The following is a 21,434-nucleotide window of genomic DNA, read 5'->3' on the forward strand; positions in this document are numbered from 1 at the left end:
AGAGAACAAAACCAGGCAAAAACAGTGATATTTCGATTTTAAAAAATACTCAAGGGCTTCCCTGGTGGCGCAGTGGTTGAGTCCGCCTGCCGATGCAGGGGACACGGGTTCGTTCCCCGGTCCGGGAAGATCCCACATGCCGCAGAGCGGCTGGGCCCGTGAGCCAAGGCCGCTGGGCCTGCGCGTCCGGAGCCTGTGCTCCACAACGGGAGAGGCCACAACAGTGAGAGGCCCGCGTACTGAAAAAAAAAAACAAAAAACAAAAAACTCAAATATTCCTAACAAAAAATTACTTGGAAAACTGGGTTGCTTTAGCAGAATTACTATAGTTATTCTTTAGAAGACATGTACCGAATGAGTCAAATTTATTGATGAAAGAGGGTTTACTTATCTATTTATATATATATATATCTGCCTTGGTCCAAAAAATACTAAAGGTGGCTTAAAAAGGGATCATAGTAACTTTTTGAAAAATATTCAAGTTCTTAAATATATTACTCTCCCCAAAAGCTAGCTGCTTCCAAACTTGATTTAATATTTTGCATGTTTTCTCTCCGTTGCTTTGTAAATATATTTGCTTCTCCTTTCTGTAATCGTCGTCTCACAGCTGATTTTTGCTGTTTTGTCAACTGACGCTTCACCTTCTGTTTCACCAATTCCTGGAAAGATTTCATGAATTAGTATCACTGATAATGGAACATTCTGATAAGGAGTAAACATTCAATAAAACAAAGATTTACACTGCTAATATTTTTCAAATTTCTGTTAAAAGCATGAGTTTTAAAAATTCCACTGACAGTACTATATTAAACAGCAATAAGAGAAAACACCAAACTGTTATAAAACAGGAGGAATTAAATTCCTAACAGAAATACAGATTACAGCAAAAAGTAGCACATAGTAGTGAACCGTCACATTTCTTTAAATAACAAATCATCATAGTGCCACCTAGTGGTCATCAGGAAAACTGGGAAAAACCAACCAACCATAACCCCCAAACCCAAACCCAACAAGATGGAAAGAAAACAAAAACAAACGAACAAAACCAAAACAACCTGCTTATTCCTTTGCTTTCTAGGTAGAAGGAGGCATGGTTTTGTAGTGGAAAATTATGTTTGAAAGCATTTACTACTGGTCAAATATACGCAAGAGTGCCTTCATAACTTCAGGTGTAGAGATGACCTGATGGCAGCAGTTACTCATGGAAAAGTCCTCATACAGTTTCTGGGAGAAACAGTATGTTTTCACATGGTGAATGGTCATAAATTCAAATTATTTCTTATCACTTAAGACACAGGCTGCCAATGTCAAATGACTTACAAGATGAAGAAAAAAATCTGAATATTCCGTTCACATAATTTTTTTTTCCTCTGAAGCAGCCTGTTTAATTGTGTATAATCTTGCATCATCCAACCTCTCCTAAAAAAAGAGTGAACGCTGAAAGGGTTGAAGCAAGGGTCTCTTCTTAATATGCCCCACCCCATGCTAGGTACAAAGAAGCATTTATTAAAAATCTGTCAAGTTAAAAAATTAAAGATTAATGGATTTGAGAGGTAAAAAGGAGCTAGAAAAACCAGTCTGCCTAACGCACTGTTTCTTGGACTGTATATGTATAATATAAAACTCTGGATCAGATAAGTTAAATGCAGACTTCAGATATTTTACATAGTTAGGCAGACAGGCTTTAACAAGTTATCCCTCTTTATTTTAGTCTAATGATTCTCAGTGGGAGAAAAAGTAAAAGAAGATAAAGCGAAACAGAAGAATAAAAATGCCAGTTCCTGCAGAGGCTGATATCCCAGGAGATGCAGTTCCAGGAAGGCCAGAGTCTTAGAAGCACCTGGTTGCTATCCCAGAAATTTCATTACTGAAAGCATTAAGACTGGCTGAAAGTTTAACACATGAGTGACTGGCCTCTAGGACTTTTCTCTACCCTAGGAAGCCAGGCAACTATCATAGCCTCCTCACCCCGGCAGGAGACCAGAAACCTGAATCAGATCAGCATCGTCTTAACTATCACCAAGAAAACAAAGCAATACCTTCAGAATTCTGAAGGTCAATTATTTCCAAACCACAACTCTAATACTTAAATTCTCAATCAGGTGTGAGGACACGATAAAAAGACATTTTTAGTAATAAAAAGTCCTCTCTCCCACCCAAACTCACTCAAAAAACTACTAAAATCCGTTCTGCCACATAAAGAAGTAATAAACTCAGTAAGGAAAAGAGATAAAACTAGGAAAGAAGGTACCCAACAGGAGACTGAGACAACAGTAGAACATGCACCACATTTAAACTAGAGGAGTTCAGACAGAGGCCTCTGGGATAGTTCCAAGAAAAAAAAAATCAATTTATTTTCTAAATATTCTGCTTGAACTTCCCCTTCGTTCTTTACTTCAATGAAACCATAAGATAATCATATCAAGCAGCTAAAGAAAATAAGGAGGTAATGAATTACTATGCATATACCTCCTAATTCAGAACAATTTACAAATCCTACAAGGTTAATTTTCATGTTAAAAAAAAGTGGGAGAAAAATCCACACTAGTATATTTTTTAAAAAAGATGATGAAATGCGAAATAAAATACAGTTGATCCTTGAACAATGAGGGTGTTGGGGCATTGACCCACTGAGCAGTCAAAAATCTGAGTATAACTTAGAGTCAGCCATCTGTATCAGAGGTTGCTCTGCACCTGCGGATTCAACCAACCACAGATCATATAGTACTGTAGCATTTACTATTAAAAAACCCCACATATTCAAACCAGTGTTGTTCAAGGGTCAACTGTACTTCTGTATTATTTCGAGGAGTACATGAAAAAAATGAATGAAAATCATGTACTTTGTTATTGTTTTGTTGTTTGTTGCTACTGATGGTGGCCATGTATGTATTTTTTTTAAATCAATATACCTTAATGTTTAGCTGGAATTTAATTCTGTTACGTATGAGAAAGAACAGCATTCATAAATAGCAACTTTGCCAATAAATAGGGAACTATAAAAGTATTTTAAAGAGGAAAACAGATTTTACAATTTCAAAGAACACAGAGCAAATCTTTTAGTTTTGCAGACACGAAAACAACAATCATCAAATTAACGAAGGTAATAAAAGTGTGTTTTCTCCTGACCCTTTAAAAAAAATGGAATACAACCTCAAGGAAAATAGTATGACCAAATTCCCAAAAGAATTAGAAGTTAACACAGTCAATTTATTTCCAATGATTAGAGGGAAACCTTTTTGATTAAGCTGGCCAGAGAGATCTTTTCCCCCCTTAGACTAAAGGCAAATCTGTATTTTATAATGCAGTTTATTATAGGCTCGACCCCATTTGAAATATAAGTTCCTTCTGTTAGCTGTAAGTTAAATGGCATAAAGACAAGACCAAAAGACAATGTTAGTGTCATCATCTTTATATACAGGAAAGAGCATAACTTAGAATTTAAGAAAGTAGCAGGAGTAATCTAACTTTTCTTTATATGCAATTGCCAATTTTACAACACTGTATTGGGCTGGCCAAAAAGTTCATTCGGGTTTTTCTGTAACATCTTACAGGAAAACCCTAATGAACTTTTTGGCCAATCCAACAATTAGATATAAATGCACTTATGTTTTGAATCTGATAAAATCAAAGAAAGGAGGGTGAATACATCTCAATAAGTACAGAAAAATATCAAAGCCAAGAATGGACAGGCAACCATAAAGTGAGAGAAATTCTTAACCAAGACAGGTGATAATACTTAAAGGGAGATATTATCTTCCATCATAATTAAAAGATGTTTCAAAGATTTCACTGACTTAAATTTTTTCAGAAAATCAGGTAAATTATGAGGCCATCAGAAGAGTATATAAAATCAGTGCACTTACAGAATTTTATTCTTTTATTTTGGTCTCACAAGTTCCAAATGTTTCTATTATTGAGTAAAGATACCAGTACTACTAAAAGTGCACCATATTAATAAAACAGAGTACTGTTATTTTTAGCTTATTTTTTGATAACTGATTTAATTTTGTAAATGTCCCGTATTACCCTCCACAGGGTGTACATTTTAACTTGTTAACAATATATCTGAACTTAAAAATGAAAAGTTCAGGAAAAAACAAAGTTCTTTCCCTGTGAATTCACTTTCTAAATAATAATTTGATTTCCTCCTTTCTACCTTCTAAACTGACTTTCTTCTTTTGCTCATTTTAAGTAAAGTTATCACTAAAAACTAGTTTCAATGGTATTCAACTTAGTACCTTCAACCAGAAGGAAAAAACCTACCACACCAATTATGTAATTTTATCTCTGCTTAAAATCTACAAAGGAAACAAACTGATTCTTCCTTCCGGGTAGCCAGGAGAAATGGCCGGCAGGCATAAAAGCTCATCGGTAGGAGCTGGACTATACGTTCATTATCCCGTCCAGAAAATGTCCTTTATGAAATTCTTTTGGACATTTGTTGCTAAATGTCCCACAAAAGCTTGAGACACTGAAAGTTTTACAATTACCTATTTTCCGCTTTCAAAATTTAAGAACAAACTAGCTAGCGAAGCTCGTGCATTTTCACATTTGAGGTGCAGTGCTGTCACTAGCTGAGTAATCTTGAGCAAAGTCATGTAACTTGTCTGGGCCTCAATTTCCTAATTGTTAAAATGCAGGGACAAGATCACATGAGAATCTACAAAGTCCCCCTTGGATTTAAATTTCTATGATTTTCATCTTTCAAATTCAAGCCAACTTACATGCTGTGTTTTCCCTGAAAGCTCTGATCGTTCCAGCTAAAAGTGAAGTGAACCCTCTCTATTTCCTAAATTTGCACTTGTTATCAATTTTATACTATCAACATGTGAAGTCCAAATGGCCAAGGTGGTCCTGTACATCATCTAATCCTCAGAGCGCCTTAGCTTAATAATCTGTCCACAGTAGTGCTAATAAACACCTGGGAAATACTGAATGAATAGTTACCGGAGGAATTGTTGAACAGCTTAACACACTGCCCGCAGAAGTAACACTCAGAGTTCTTGTTCTATGTTGATTAACATCTTCCATATTTTCTTCATCTCTAAAATTAAAATCAAAATTTAGTTAATTTTAAATAGTTAATTATGCTTAATTTATATCATATTACTACTTTGAAATACATAAAGCCATATTTCATCAAACTACCCCAAATCTAAAAGTTAAATTTTAGACCTTTTGCTAATCTAAGCTGAGGCTGATTCACTAATATTTGTCAAAAAAAAAAAATCTTAAAGGAAAAATAACATAACAGTAATTTTAATTGCACATTAACAAATAAGTACAGAAGGTTCAAAGCACGAGGGAAAATTCATTGTAAGTAGATATTTTGAGAGCACACTTACTGCATGTTTATTGGACTATACATTAACCAAACATACATTAGATGAATAATTATTAAAAAATACAAATAATTCACCCATCTAAAACCTCATCAACTTATCAAGAGACCTTATTAACTATTTGAAAGTAATCAGTTTGAATTTGAAAGCAGAACTGCTTAAAATTGAATAAATAGGCTGTCTAGCATAAGTCAATTGTAGAGGGTTATTTGAATTTTAACTATAAAAGAGTTATTTGCTTTCATTTTGCACATGATGATGCAGAATATAGCTGTCATGTCATTTGAAAAAAACATTCATTTACCAGAATCAAAGTCTAGGTCTCCAGATTAAAGTAAAAAACCAATCAACAGAAGTCTATACCTGAAAGGCCTTAATTCTTTGTTTACTGATGACAAGGCAATCACATGAGGGCACTCATCTTCATACTCCTCAGGGCCCATGAGGATTCCACCTTGACCTGTCTTATCATCTTGCCTGGTGTCATGTTCAGTTCTGCTATTCTCCTCAGAAAACTCAGTTACAGAACTGTTTGTAACAACCTGCCCTTTTATTTCTTCTAAAGGCTGATTGAACTCAGTCATTTCAAAACTACATGCATCAGCACTGTCCTCTGACAAACTGTCTTCCTTTACTTGTTCCAGGTCTCCAGAGGATCTGTAACAGCAGTCAACTGATTCACCTATAGAGTCCTGTCCACTTTCAATATGTGACCTACAGTCCTTTGCTTTTTCTGATATCTCTTCATCAGAAAATGAGAATTCAGATCCCTCCTCTGTTTCAATATTTTTATCATCTGGACCTACTGGATGAAGTAGTTCATCATCTGCCTGCATTTCCTTTGTGTAGCCGCTGGCAGAAACCTCTACATCAAGAGAGTCCTCCCTCCTAGGAAAAGAAAAGAATGTTATGCATTTAGAGAGCGAGAAAAAAATCCACCTGACATGAATTAAGTATTTAGTGTTCTGATAAATTACGACTCTCAAATGAGTTTAACAGTTTATATATTTTAAAGGTTTTTCTCTGCCTAAGAGGTAATACTTAAATCACTTAACTACACAAATGTAAAGGACATAGCTGGTTATCATCTAAGAATAAAATGACTGTGAGGGACTTCCCTGGTGGTCCAGTGGTAAAGAATATGCCTTACAATGCAGGGGATGTGGGTTAAGTCCCTGGTCAGGGAAGTAAGATCCCACATGCCGCAGGGCAACTAAGCCCGCACGCCACAACTACTGAGCTCTCATGCCTCAACCAGAGAGCCTGTGTGCGGCAAACTATAGAGCCCACATGCTCTGGAACCCGTGGGCCTCAACTACAGAGCTCACATGCCCTGGAGACTGAGCACCACAACTAGAGAAGAGAAAACCTGCACGGCACAACTAGAGAGAAACCTGCACGCCACAAGGAAAGATCCCTTATGCCTCAGCAAAGATCCTGTGTGCTGCAACTAAGACCCGATGCAGCCAAAAATAAATTAAATAAATAATGAATCTTAAAAAAAAAAAAGGAATAAAATGACTGTGAAGAGCAACAGATATTAGTAGAAAAGTTACAGAGACTTCAGTTGATACTGACTTAATAAATTAACTTTCAGAGGAGGCTAAAGATTTTAAGTTATGTCAATCATCCCAAACCAGAAAACAATATCTTAACTACATATACAAAATGAGAACATTTGGCTGTGAGAATTTACATATAATTATGTTCCATGAATCAATTAAATATAGCTCCTATAGTGAATAAAGGAAAAACACAATTTCTGATAAACACTTGGCTTGATTCCTTAAAAATGGGTTATTCACATAGCATCCTATATTGAATAAGCGTTCTCGAATTTATAAGAAACTAAGTAGGTTCCTCCTCCCAATTCAGTAAGGTTAATGGACCACAGGTAGGCATAGTTTTTAAGTTTCATTTGTATATTATATAGCAATGATACTGAACAACAATAATAATGAAAATTTTTTAGATGAAAGTGTTAACTTTTAGAACTAAATAAATTCTATCATTTTATGCAACATAGTATACAAACCTGATATCACTAAAGGTTGGGAAAAGCTCACTTTCATAGCTGAAACGTTTCATGAAGAAATCTCTGATGCATTTAACATCTCTGTCAAAATACCTGCAAAAGCAAGAATCATTTTTTATATAGCCTTTGTTGTTCATCTTTTTCCTTATTAGCCAAAGACAACATCCTTGTTATGACATTCTTGTTACATGAAAGAGAAAAGAGAAAAGGATGTTACTCAAAAGAAAAAAGAAACAAATCAGCTGCTGGTGTTTGAAAAACTAAAAGCCCAGGAACAAGGACTATAAGCTGTCAATGGCATACAGTTCTTATGGTTAGAAAACTCAACGTTTTCCCATACTGTGAGACATATATATGAATCCCAGAAAAAAAGATAAGGGCCTGCAGTTTGGGGGTAGATTTCTACTTTCCCTCTCTAGTTTCGTCTGTCTGATTATAGTTCCCATCAGCTTCAGCTATGTTCACTAGAACCTCTAGTCAACTGGGAAAGGTGAAGACAAAAATAAACTAGTGACTCATAAGAAAAAGTTTGGGGACTAATGCTATGTTTATATTATCTTTATTACCCATTAGCTAATATGCAGTAAACATCTATAGGAGATAACTAATGCTGTGGCTTATAAATGGTTATCTGGAGACATGTTAATCTGGACTGAGAGTAGAAGGACCTCTGAATATCAGGTTGCTTTTTAGGCTACCATAAAGCAGCCAGAACAGATTGAATTCTCTAGAAGGTTTCCAGAAAGGGAGAATTAAGAGACAGGATGACATGGAATTGAGAGAACAGGAGAAAAAAAATAATCTTAATTCGATTACACTCAATTGCATCATAGAATACAAACACATAAAGGAAAATATCCTGTCATATTTCACAATTTGGCTGTTTAAATGGTCAAGTAATATGAGAAATAAGATTATCACAGTATATGAAGTGATTCTGCCCTGTGTCAGGGATGAAGTTTTACGTGAATTCCTTTCTCTTATCAAAATAAAAGCTAAAAACAACATGAGAGATATTACCAGTCTGGTAACTGAGTTCAGGACAAAACCGTAACTTTCATCAAGGCCATAAAAAATTATTAAATTATGCCTGGTGAAGCCCTCTTGGAGGCAACCATGAAGCAGAGAGAAAAGGGGAAAGGCAGAGAGGATGTGGTTCTAGGGTTCCTCCTTCCATGTCCCTACTTCTTCTGAGCAGGCTTTTGTTTTAAAAATTGGGCTTCCACCGAAACGTTTGTTTGAATAAAGAGTTCCATGGCTGAGAAAGTTTCACTTTCGCAAGTCTGTCAGGTTACAAGAGTAATTCAAATTCTTTTGATGATTTATAAAAGTAGGCAGTTTCTTCAGATTTCTAATATAAAGCATTATTTTAATGAATAGGTTTTAAAAACTGTATCAAAGTGCATTTTTTTTCAGTTTTAAAATACTGAGGAGTAAGAAAAATTCTTAGGGGGAAAATCAGAGCATTTTGACATCCCAATTTTTAGACTCTTAACATCAGCCACTTCAAACCAGTTATTAACCCCAATGACAGTATGACAAAGCTGAAAAATTATTAATAAATAAAAGATGACTGCATCACACATAAACAGTTACATCCAGAATATACCATTCAGCATTGGTATGAGAAGTTGAAACCATCTGTGGAAAATCGATCATGGTGATGTGGTCATCTTTATCCAAAATGAGATTGAATTCATTGAAATCTCCATGAATTAGCCCATGATTTGCAAGTTTAACAATTAGTTCCATAGCTTCATCATATACTGATGCAGGATCTTCAACATGGTGTATCTGACATCTGAAAGTGTAAGTGTGAAAAAGGTTATTTGTCCTCATTTATGATTTTAATGAAAGCAAGCATGTGTGTATTTACATTTAAATATTATTTCCATTTCATCATGCCTCCCTAGCAGTTTTCTCTTCAATCCTATCAGCATACAGATATAACAGCTTTAAAAAAAAAAAAAAAGACACAACCCATTCAATTCTGTATCTTCTTCCCAGTACACCACATTCTTTCTTTCATCTTAACAGCCAAACTCCTCTAATTGTGCTTTCTCCAATTCAATGAGCACTCTAATGAGCCCATTTCAAACAAGCTTTCATTCAACCTTGTTCCAATGAAATAGCTCTCGTCAAAACTACCAATGACTTACATGTTGCTATATCCAATGGTCAATTCTCCACCTTCATCATTATCTGGTCTGTCAGTTAACCTCTTCCCCCTCCTTGAAGCAGCTCCGTTCACTTGACCCTTGGTACACTAACTCTTCAGGCTGTCCTCTTTCTGCCCTGATCATTCCTTCTTAGTTTTTTTAGCTAGTTCTTCAGCTTTTCCCTGACGTATAAATTTTGGAGCTCCTCAAAGGTTAATCTTAAGACCTATTATCTTAACCATTCTTGGTGATCTCATACAGGCTCATACACAGACTTCAATCTAGACTTCTCTGAGCTTCGGGGCATCTCTAACTTACCATGTCCCAAACTGAACCTCTGATTCTGCCCCACCCTCTAACTCCAAACTGTCTTTCTGCAGTCTTTCCCATTTCTGTAAATGGCAACTTTATCCCTCCAATTATTCAGGCCCCAGATCTTGGTGTTATCCTTACCTGCCCCTTCCTTTTTATCAATACCCAATCCCAAACAAATCATGTAGGCCCTGACTGTAAAACATATCCAAAATCTGACCACGTTTCATTACCTTCACCATCTACCACTCTGATCTAAACTACTATCATCTCTTGCTTGCATTATTACAATAATTTCCTAACTTTTCTTCCTAATCCTGTCCTAGTCTCCTTTTAGTCTATTTCCAATACAGTAGTCAGAGTGATCCCATTAAAACATTAGTCAGATCATGTCTCTTCTCAATTCAAAATCCTCCAATGGCAGGGAGTTCCTTGGCAGTCCAGTGGTTAGGACCTGCAGTTTTCACTGACACCAAAAAAAAAAAAAAAAATCCTCCAGTGGCTTCCTGTCTCAATCAAAATAGTCCTTAATACTATTGCTACAATGGCAATCACATTAGGAAATATAAATGTATCAAATCAACCTTAAAGTTACTGAATGTTATATGTCAAATATATCCTCCCCACCAAAATAAATAAATAGAACATCCTTGCAATGGCTTACAAATCGTCTGCTGCCTCTGTGATCTCATCACTTACAATTTCTCTCCTTACTCACTCAGCTCCAGCCACAGTGGCCTTCTGTTTCCTGAACATGCAGGCATACTCCCATTCCAGGATTTACGCATTTGCTCTTGCCTCTGCCTGAAATGTTCCTAGATATCTGCATGATTTCCTCTGTCACTTCTTTCAGGATTCTGCTCAAAAATCCCCGTTATCAAGGAGACTTTTCCTGGTCACCCCATGTAAAATAGCAGCCTCCTACACCCACCCACCTCAACACTTCCTGTCCCCCTTACCCCACTTTATTTTTATGCATGGCATTTACCACCATCTGATGTATCAAATATTTCCTTGTTTAGCTATTTCCTGCAAGTTTCCTTCCATTAGAAAGTAAGCTCTATGAGGGCAGGGACTTTGTTTTGTTTACTGGGGAGCCTAGAACAGCGCTTGGCACATACTAGACTGTTTATTTACTGACTGAGTCAGAGAGTATAAAATCCATATTGTCAGAATGAAACTGAATTTTCAATTTGCCTTTAAGTCTACTACTTTATGTTAATTTCTAACCTCCCAGAAGCAATATTCCATTTACAGAAAAAAAATTATTTTTTAAAATTGAACCTTATAATTATTTATTAGGACTGAAGGTTCCAAGAATTATACTTACAGAGGATAGCCTTTTATGAGTTCCATGACCACTGCATGGCGATTATAATCAACTGGCTTTGGAACTGGAAATTTCCTTTCATACAATGCCTAAAATATAGCAACAGGTAAAAAGTAATGAAGAGGTCATTAATTTTTAGGGAACAATAAAATTAAATGTACCTGTCCACAACCAGAAAAAAAACATATAAGCCTTTACAAAATTACAGTTAACACATGATTATTTATGTACGGTTTATTCACTGCACAGAATGAGCTGTACATAAAAACAACATTGTAAACCAGTTTTTGTAATTCACTTTTTTTTTGGCGATACGCGGGCCTCTCACTGTTGCGGCCTCTCCCGTTGCGGAGCACAGGCTCCGGACACGCAGGCTCAGTGGCCATGGCTCACGGGTCCAGCTGCTCCGCAGCATGTGGGATCTTCCCTGACCGGGGCACGAACCTGTGTCCCCTGCATCGGCAGGCGGACTCTCAACCACTGCGCCACCAGGGAAGCCCCTGTAATTCACTTTTTTACCAAACATTCATTTACTGAACATTTACTAAATATTATACACTGTGCTAGGGTTACAAAAATGAGTGTGAAAATGTCTCTGCCTTCAAGAAGTTTCGTCTCTTACGATATGTATATCTTCTATTTTGTAAGTTTCTGTCATTTACTGGGAGTGTGCTTAAAAAATTCAAATGGAAATAAATTGTGATTTAGGAAATATTCTGTCTTCTGGCATATCAGGAAATGAAATATTCCAATATATTAGGCATTTCAGTTTATATAGCACTGGCCTTTTTCTTCTGACCACAATATACAATATAAATCTATTATGTGACAGGGCTTCCCTGGTGGCGCAGTGGTTGAGAGTCCGCCTGCCGATGCAGGGGATACAGGTTCATGCCCCGGTCCGGGAAGATCCCACATGCCGCGGAGCGGCTGGGCCCGTGAGCCATGGACGCTGAGCCTGCGCGTCCAGAGCCTGTGTTCTGCAACAGGAGAGGCCACAACAGCGAGAGGCCCACGTACCGCAAACAAACAAACAAAAATCCATTATGTGACAGTCACTGTAGTCACAAATAAACACCGTAGTGGTCTGAGTCAAATGTTACTACCCACCATCCATAAATCCATTTTTTACCCTATGTTTAACTTTTTCTGTCTTTTTGCTTACAAAGGCCTGTTGTATTACTTTTTTCAAAATATCTTAGATTTATGCCCTCTGCCATTTGGAATGCTACCATTTCTAAGCAGGCCTTTGTCATTGATATCTGAATCACGCCAACAGTGGTTCTGGTTCTTGCTACCACACCAAACCTTTCTTCAAGTGTACCAATACCAACTAAGACGCTTACGTCAATGCTCCATTTTAAAAAAAAACAATGGCTGTAAATATCGACTTCAGTCTGAATAACTTTTCCTAGTTTTCAAAACTCTTTAATCCACTTATCCAGTCCTAGTTCTCTCAATACTCTGTCCAATAAACACTCTGGAGTGTGATCAAGACAGTCACGTTAGTGACTGTCCCCATACACACAGGGCTCACACGAATATTCATGTCTTTGCCATTCTGGTTCCTTTGCAAAGTACACTGTCTTATTGTCTTTTCCTTACAGACAAATCATATGCAACTCCATTACTCTACTCAACTCCCACTCACTTATGAAACCTCCTTCATCGATCATTCTACTCTACAGAAGATTCTCTAAACTCAACATATAATTTGACATTTAAACTGTTCTGTTTTAGGTGTGTTCATGTTATCTTTCCAACTTTAAGACACACACTGCACTCGTTATTTCTTTGGTATCTGCTGTTCACCTCTGCCAACAAAATACTTAATATAGAGGTAGGCACACAGCTGACACTCAATATATGCTTATTAACAGGGTTAATTTTAAGAGCTGTCTACTCTACTTCCTCCCTTCTTTGGACAGGAACTGAACTACTTCCCTCTCTCCAAAGACTGTCTGCTTGGCTACATATTTGTTATTTTTAAATCCAAATGGTTTTGAACATGCTTTGGCAGCTCAACAGTATGTAACAACTCTAACTATTGTCATAGTGGTCTAGCCCTTGTACCATAGCTTAGCCCTTAAGTTATAGCTCAATCTTATCTTATTTTCGCTTAGGAAAAGAGAGAATAAATTTAAGAAGCATATTTATCCACAACCAGGCTCTATTCCTGTGCCTTCATATAAACACACCAAGAAGACACTTAATATAGTTTGGGGGAAATGTGTAACAATTCCTACCAAACTGCCTACTTACTATCACAGGATACAAACCACTGAAATAACACAAAAAACACAACATGTATGGTATTGATATCACTTACTTATACTGACTAGAGGATTCTTCCCTCAGGATTACTAAAAATTTAAGCACATGAATTAAAATAACCTACTCAAAGAACATCAAACTGAAATTCCCAAGAAACAACAGGTCATACACTGGAGTGACTTTTAATAATTCAAAATTTTAAAAAGATAAGTTATAACAAATAAATCCTACTGGAGAGAATAATAAGAATGCAGTTATTTTCTAATTTAAATTATTAGTGAAGACAATTAATTTGGTTATTATTAAAGATATTTAGTAAATCTATGTTGAACATAATTTGGGAGGTAAAAGGTTGAAAACTAAAGATTTTTACCATTTCTAATATACATACAAATTCATGAATTGATATTTCTTCCATTGTGGGAAAAAAAAAATACCAGTAAACTTACCTGAGAGACTAAGGTTTCTACAGAAGGTAATTATCTGGTGTTTTCAATTAGAGACAGACATATGCATAGACAGGTATAGATTTACATTCACACATACACATTTGTGAGGCAATTACATCACTAGTTATTTCAGGCTACTCTATCTTGTTAATATTGTAGAATACAAGTTGCCTTTATGCATTTATAACAGCTAAAAATACCTTTGTGTAGAAGGAAACCATGAGAAAAACAAATACCAGAAATAGTCTAAAGAGTTAAAAAGTGACTGTTAAGGATTGGGACTGGGAGTAGGGAGATGCGGAGGCAACAGACTGATGCATGTCACTACAACCTTTTAACTACACATATTGTTTGGTTAAAAATATAAAATTAAAAATACCTTCATATAAGCAAATTCTTTCATGGCAGAGAGACGAGATAAATAAAGCCAAGACATGTTATGCCTGTGTTTATGATAATCACGCTTGTTTTTCAGATTTCGAAAGGAGGTTCTTCCCAGTCTGTGAAGCTTTAATGCAAATTGCTGCCCTTCTTCATTTGCAACAATGTAAATATCTAGAGTCAAAATTTTAAAAGGATCATTATTATATTTTTATTCCAGTAAATTTAAACAATTCCAATTTTCTAACTTTGGTTTTATTTGTACCAAATTTTATCTTTCCTAATAACTAGAAATAATTACCATTCAGCAAAATTCTTTTTATGGTAATTTTAATTACAATACAAAATGATGACATGTATTAATTATCTACTACAAAAGAAAACAGGGATGCAAAGGTGTCAAAGGTTACTGCTTCCAAAGATGCTCAATGCTCAATTCCATTTAGTGGGAATACATCTAATTGTTCCTTAGTGTCCTACATGTACGAGCAGTGATTAATAATATCTTCCTTTTCAACATAGGACTTGTCTGGCGGTCCAGTGGTTAAAACTCTGCGCTTCCACTGCAGGGGACATAGGTTAGATCCCTGGTCGGGGAACTAATCCTGCATTACCACACAGCAGGGCCAAAAAGAAAAAAAAATTCTTTCTTTTCAACAATGTGAAGTTCAATTCTTAAATTGCTTCAATGAATAAATACTGAGTATCCAAATATAATCCTATAATAATCAGAATGGAGATCTTCCCATAAATATTCTATCAAACAAGTTTCTATTTTAATACTAACATTTAGAACATGTCCTAATTACTCATGAGAGAAACAGCCTCTCATGTTCGTGAGATTATAAACTGACACAATTTGGAAGGAAATTTGGTAATATCAAAATTTTGAATGTGCATAACTTTAGCTCTAATAATTTAATTTCTAAGACTGTAATACTTGGCAACTACAAGAAAGACACCTCTGCTAATATGAAATGATGTCAGGGATGCACCAAGTGGAAAAAAAATCAAGGTGTAGAATTGTAAGTACTGTTTGCTTTCACCTATGATTAAAAAGATATGTGGGGCTTCCCTGGTGGCACAGTGGTTGGGAGTCCGCCTGCCAATGCAGGGGACACGGGTTCGTGCCCCGGTCTGGGAGGATCCCACATGCCGTGGAGCGGCTGGGCCCATGAGCCATGGCCGCTGAGCCGGCGCGTCCGGAGCCTGTGCTCCGCAATGGGAGAGGCCACAGCAGTGAGAGGCCCACGTACCACAAAAAAAAAAAAAAAAAAAAAAAAAGATGTGAATGTATATACATACATCCTCAGTACATTATATACTTGTATTTACATAGAATATTTCTAGGATATGTACAATATTAATAAATAGTGATAGCTTTGGGAAGTAGTAACAGGAGATGGAGACCTGGGTTAGGAGTTAAGATTCACTTTTTACCGTACTCGTACTCTGTTTTGCAAGTAATGAAGTTCTTAAAAATTAAAAGAAAGCCATTTTTTTAATTGAAAAAAATTGGACATAAAAAAATTAAGAGGAAAAAGAGGTGTTTCATTACATCATTTTATACATTTTTACACACACACACTCCCGTATTTAGTAACTCTAATATTACTTATTAAATATATACCATACTCTGGATATTAATATAGTAGACATACAAACCATATGAAGTACCAAAACAACCTCCTTTGGAATAGGTTTCCTAATAGTTCTTTTACTTCTAATTTTAATTTTTTTTTTTTGCGGTACTAGGGCCTCTTACTGTCGTGGCCTCTCCTGTTGAGGAGCACAGGCTCCGGACGCGCAGGCTCAGCGGCCATGGCTCACAGGCCTAGATGCTCCGTGGCATGTGGGATCCTCCCAGACCGGAGCACGAACCCGTGTCCCCTGCACCGGCAGGCGGACTCTCAACCACTGCGCCACCAGGGAAGCCCTAATTTTAATTTTTTTGCTCTCTCAGTTTAAAGTATGTAACTATACAGCATAAACTTTGTAGGACAAAAAGTAGTGTATAAGAGAGCATGGCATAAAGAAAATCTCTCTGTTCTTTATTTTTACCACACATAAAAAACCACTACATAGGTATTTGTTTAATGCTATTTTAGAATTTTTTTCTGTGGTTCTACACATATGGTTCTACACATATCTAACTTTGCCCTGTTGATCATACTGCTGTGATGGAAAGTGTGGTTTTTATAACTTCCTTGTGATACTTTTTAAAAATATATTTATTTATTATTTTTGGCTGCATTGGGTCTTCGTCGCTGCACGCGGGCTTTCTCTAGTTGCGGTGAGTGGGGACTACTCTTCGTTACGGTGCATGTGCTTCTCACTTGGGTGGCTTCTCTTGTGGAGCACAGACTCTAGGTGCATAGGCTTCAGTAGTTGTGCACGCGGGCTTAGTAGCTGTGGCTTGTGGTCCCTAGAGCACACGCTCAGTAGTTGTGGCACACGGGCTTAGGTGCTCTGTGGCATGTGGGAACTTCCTGGACCAGGGCTCGAACCCATGTCCCCTGCATTTGCAGGTGGATTCCCAACCACTGCACCACCAGGGAAGCCACTTGTGATACTTTTAAAAATTATTACAAATGTTCAATTTATCAGATATTAAAATAAGAACAAATAAAGTATTTGCCAAAGATTTCAGTTATTAGAGGAAAACCGATTCTTGGTATAACTGAACTTTCAGTGATAGACTTATGAAAAAACAGTAGTTTACTAAACTAAGGGTAATTTCAAAATCTGTATTGCTTTCAACCAACTTTTCAATTTACTGTTTAGTTAGAAAAATAGAAAAGATGAATCCTTTCTCAAGGGGAAACATAAACTAAAGCAAATAAAATGCACTCAATAGTACTATCAGCACTTACCAGATTCTTTGCCAACACCCATCTGGTTTCCAACAGACTCAACCACCTGTCTAGAAGAAAGTGTTTTCAAAGCTAGGTAATCATAGCCTGCATTTGTCAACCGATAGCCCTGGACAGCTAGAAAAAAATCAAATGAGAAAGACCATATTTTAGTTACTCTGTACCATCAAGTCACATCAGGTCAAGAGAAAAATTTAAACAAGGGAAGTCTTAGCTGGAAAAACACTAGCTACCCAGGCTTATGAGTTTTAGCATTTCTTGCTGTAATTTTTATTTCTTCTCTAAAGCAGTGTTACTCAAAGTGTAACGTACAGACTGATACCAGTCTATAAATGTTTGTTACTAGTCTGTGACAAGTTATAGAAACTAAGTGGTTCAAAAATTTTTGTATCAATTTGACTAAGTTATTTTATGTCTTCAATTCTAATAAGAAGGAATTTGTGCCTGTATTTTGTCAGTTTTTTATTTTTCTAGTAATTATTTTTATTATTTTATAAAGGTACGGATCCATAATAGGTGGAAAAAGAAAAACTCATCCCTCACCACTATGGTTTGAGAGGTAATGCTCTAGAGTCCTTTGGCAGACTGTACTTGCCAAAGACAGCAACAATATCTTAATCCCACTTGTTCTTCTGCAATTGGAACTTGCTAATCCCCTATGAGGAAATGGAGGCTATTTCTCTAGCCTCCTGGATCTGGGTGGGCCCTGTGATTGCTCTGACCAATAGAACATGGTAGAAGTGTACTGTGTCAGTTCTATGTCTAGTGCTTTCCTAGTCTGGCAGCTTCCACCTGCTTTTTGGAATACCTGCTCTGGCGGAAGCCAGTTACAGGGAAAATCACAAACGGTGCCTCAAATACTTACTTTTGGTTCGCTCCCAAGCTATAAGTTTATGTTTTACTAGTTCTCTTAAAACTTTATTACAACCACCATGTTTAAGGCTGGCTATAGAAGCAACCAAACTGCAGGGAACAATTTCATGGTTCTTCATGCCCATTTCAACCTGCAATTGAAGAAATCAAAATGCAATCATAATCAACATAGAGCTGTTGTCTACCAAAACCTTGTGAAAAACTTAACTTCTCCGTCAAACTTTCCTGACCATGCAGTTTCCCAACCAATTGTGAGACATAATTATTACCTTCTCTAGACATATTTTAAATCACAATTTGGTATATAATCATTGATATTCATATTCTCTCTCTCTCTCTCTACTATACTATATGCAGTTCAAGAGTATGAATTGTGAGTGCTTAACAGTTACTAACATATGGTATGTACCAAAATACGTATTGACACCCAAATATTTGTGTTTAATAACTACAGATATTCCAGGTATTTATTAAGAAGGTATTTAATGAGAAGATATGAAAGGACCTGAAATGTAGACCAAAAGTTTTAGATTTTATACTTAGGAAAGTAGGAAACTCATGAAGATGCTTAGGCAAGGGAGATTTAAGGGTTGTTTTAAGGATGTTAATCTAGCAGGAATATGCAAAGTGGTTAAGAGAAGGCAAAAACTGGAGGTGCTGTATTGGAGAACTAAGACAACAGTCTGGGCCAGAGAAAACAGAAGCCAGGACAGGGAAGAGGTGGTGGTAATGGAGGGAAAGAATTAAAGAAATTAGTATGAGAGGGATTGGCACTGGATGTGGGAGGGTAAAGTGAATGAAGAGTCAAAGGTGAAGTGAAAAGAAAGAAGACGCTTTAAGATAGTAATAATTATTATTATTTTAATGGAGTTTGGGAAAGGAGTGAAGGGGTAGACAAAGTTGATTAATTCGATATGAGCACACTGAGTCTGAGGTGTTGGAAGGTCCTTCATGGAAGGTACTTCAGATGAAGATGTTTAAGGAAAATTGGAAAGGCTGATCTGCACTTGGGAATGAAGTCATAACTACAGGGAAAAAATCGTCAATTACTTGATGGAGGTAAGCGATAAAGTCATACATAAAGTGGATGTGATCATTAAGCGAGAGATAATGGAAGAAAAAGGAGGGATAAGGGACAGAACTTGGGGGGGGAATTCACACTGAAAGGTAAGGGCAGCCAGTCAAAGTATGATTATTGATGTAGGAGGTGCCAGAGAAGTAAAGGGAAGATGGTCAAGGAAAGGTGGCCACTGATACCAAAACTAGTAACACTCAACTGAGACTGAAATATTTAATGAATTAGGCCATTCCTTGGTGAGCTTCAAAATGAACTTAAGAATTGCAAAAATAAAGTTTTGGAAGATAAATCTGGCATCGTTTTGATGTCCCAACCAAAACCTCACACTTTAAACTTAACTAATCTTCCATGCTTTGTTCTGTTTCTCCCAGCCTCTAACATTCTCTTGACTCCCCTATTTCTGTCAGAGGCATTAAGGAGTGAGTTAATGTGCTGAGGAAGTAGAGAAGGAAGGTATCTTTTGACAGTAGGTATTTAGAGAAAGTGTGGCTGAATTTCAGAATCTATGGGAGGAGAAAGAAGTGTCTTCCAAATTTTACACTGAATTTGCATTTGATAGTTTATTCCTTAAGAATAAATGCCTATTTAAGCAAAAAATAATAGCTCCTAAATAAATGTGTTTTATTCTGCAAATGCCTAATCTATGTGTTGATCTTTGTGCTATAAGACTAAGACCATAAAATCCGTTTTTGTCACTTCCTTAACAACATTCAGTGGCTCCCCTATACTTAGAATATATTCAAAATTCTTTACCAAGCCTGCATGACTATCTATAGCACATGATCTGGCTCTCACCTTTCCCAGTTACATCTCCAACTCTTCAGTCTCTTGCTCACTATGCTCCAGCCACACTGGTCTTTCTAGTCTTCAGAAATTGTTCCTGCCTTGGGGCCTTTGCACTCACCACTGTAGCTTCCTCTCCCTTCAATTCTTTCCAAGGACTTCACTGGACCGGCTCTTTCTCATTCAGCTGTTATGCCCGCCCCGCATTCTTTCTTTTACTTAGCAAATATTTATTCAGTACCTACCAAATACCAGGAACTTTATAAAAACAGACAAGATTCTTGCACTCGGGCAGTCTTCTCTGACTAAACAATTTAAAAACAGTATTCAGGCTCCCTGCCTCCACCATGAGAGGTCTCCATTCCGTTATTCGCTTTATCATCTTCATAGGACTTATTATCTTCATATTACCCCTTATTTATTCGTTTACTTGATGATTTGCCTCCTTCGTCTTGTCTGTCCTGTAACCCGTGGAATTCTCTAAAACAGTTACTACATATCCGATAAGTATGTGTGGATTGAATGAAACTGAAGGAATACTATGTGACTCAATCTGTGAGTAGGGAACTCAATGCTATCAATTACTCTTCAGGATTCTTAAACCCTTCTCAGCTGGTCAGAAGCCCAGGATCAGAGAAGCTTCCCAGGCTACAGAGATTCGATGTGGCTCTGCAGAACGGGAGCAAAATAGGAAGGAAAAGAGGGGTCTTTGCTTTACGTGGGGGAAGATAAAAAGCTTCTGAACAAAGGCTTTTGAAAAATCCGACTGTCCGGTCTTTCGGTCTTTTCCCCATTCCCAACCTCGGCCGCGTTCCAGGGCCTAAAGCGCGCTCAGCTCCCATCAAACTTGGAGGAAGAGGAAGAGGAAGAGCACGCGCGGTAGAAAAGGTCAGGGGAGAGGGAAAAATGGCGAACTTCTTACCGCGGTCAGGACCCTGAAGTCATCCCGGCTCATGTAACGCAACTTGGCCACATTCACCTTCCCCATGGCGGCCCCAGACCCAGGTCAGACTCCTGTTTCAACAACCAGACGGCGATAGGAAAGCTGGCACTCCTGCTTCTGCCGCGCCTCACAGCGGCCGGGCGGCTCGCGCCTGCGCAGCTTATACTACAGGTCCTTGTTACTAAAAAGAGGTACCGTTCTCACTGACTTGGGGGCAATAAAACGTCTTCTGAGTCTTATGAAGCAATTAGTACGGAACAAAGCAGAGTATTTTTTTGTAAAGTGATTTTGTTATGTGGCTTAGTCGGCGGACTCTAAGTGCTCTCTATCATACGCCATTTATTTTTCATATCTGTCAGGACCGGCTGCCTAAAGGATGCGACCCGCCTCTAAGAGCAGAGTGGTAGTTTAATGGGAGGAGCACGTTTAACAGCAACTCCTACTTTAGGCGAAGTGACTTCCACTAAGAGATGGAGAAAATGAACCTGAGCCGGGCGCCGGACGATCCAGGAGGTTAGAAATAGAGTAACCGCACTAGCAGGCCCCTGTCTAACTGCGCATGCTCAGGACAGGGGCAGACGTGGTTAAAGAGAACTCTG

The 21,434-nt window shown here is 37.4% G+C and overlaps 1 protein-coding gene across 1 annotated transcript; it reads right to left on the reverse strand.

Moving 5' to 3' along the window:
• Nucleotides 1-373: 373 nt before the first annotated feature.
• Nucleotides 374-20,954, reverse strand: RIOK2 (RIO kinase 2). Its single transcript, XM_065874561.1, has 10 exons — nt 20,815-20,954; nt 18,024-18,162; nt 17,159-17,275; nt 14,284-14,459; nt 11,182-11,270; nt 8,990-9,181; nt 7,381-7,473; nt 5,709-6,233; nt 4,951-5,047; nt 374-659 (listed from the first exon to the last, which is right to left on the reverse strand). Exons 1-10 carry the CDS (start codon nt 20,878-20,880, stop codon nt 495-497), a joined length of 1,659 nt encoding a protein of 552 aa, XP_065730633.1. The 5' UTR covers nt 20,881-20,954; the 3' UTR covers nt 374-494.
• Between the last annotated feature and the right edge of the window lie 480 nt (nt 20,955-21,434).

The sequence above is a fragment of the Phocoena phocoena genome, chromosome 3 (genome assembly GCF_963924675.1).
Source record: "Phocoena phocoena chromosome 3, mPhoPho1.1, whole genome shotgun sequence".
Lineage (NCBI taxonomy): Eukaryota > Metazoa > Chordata > Mammalia > Artiodactyla > Phocoenidae > Phocoena > Phocoena phocoena.

Excerpts from the sequence above, each read along its gene's own strand:
- RIOK2 (XM_065874561.1), bottom strand. The coding sequence starts at position 20,880 with ATGGGGAAGGTGAATGTGGCCAAGTTGCGTTACATGAGCCGGGATGAC. Across the intron at positions 17,276-18,023 it reads AGCTTGGGAGCGAACCAAAA|CTGTCCAGGGCTATCGGTTG; the intron begins GTAAGTATTTGA and ends ATTTTTTTCTAG. Across the intron at positions 6,234-7,380 it reads CCAACCTTTAGTGATATCAG|GAGGGAGGACTCTCTTGATG; the intron begins GTTTGTATACTA and ends TTCTTTTCCTAG.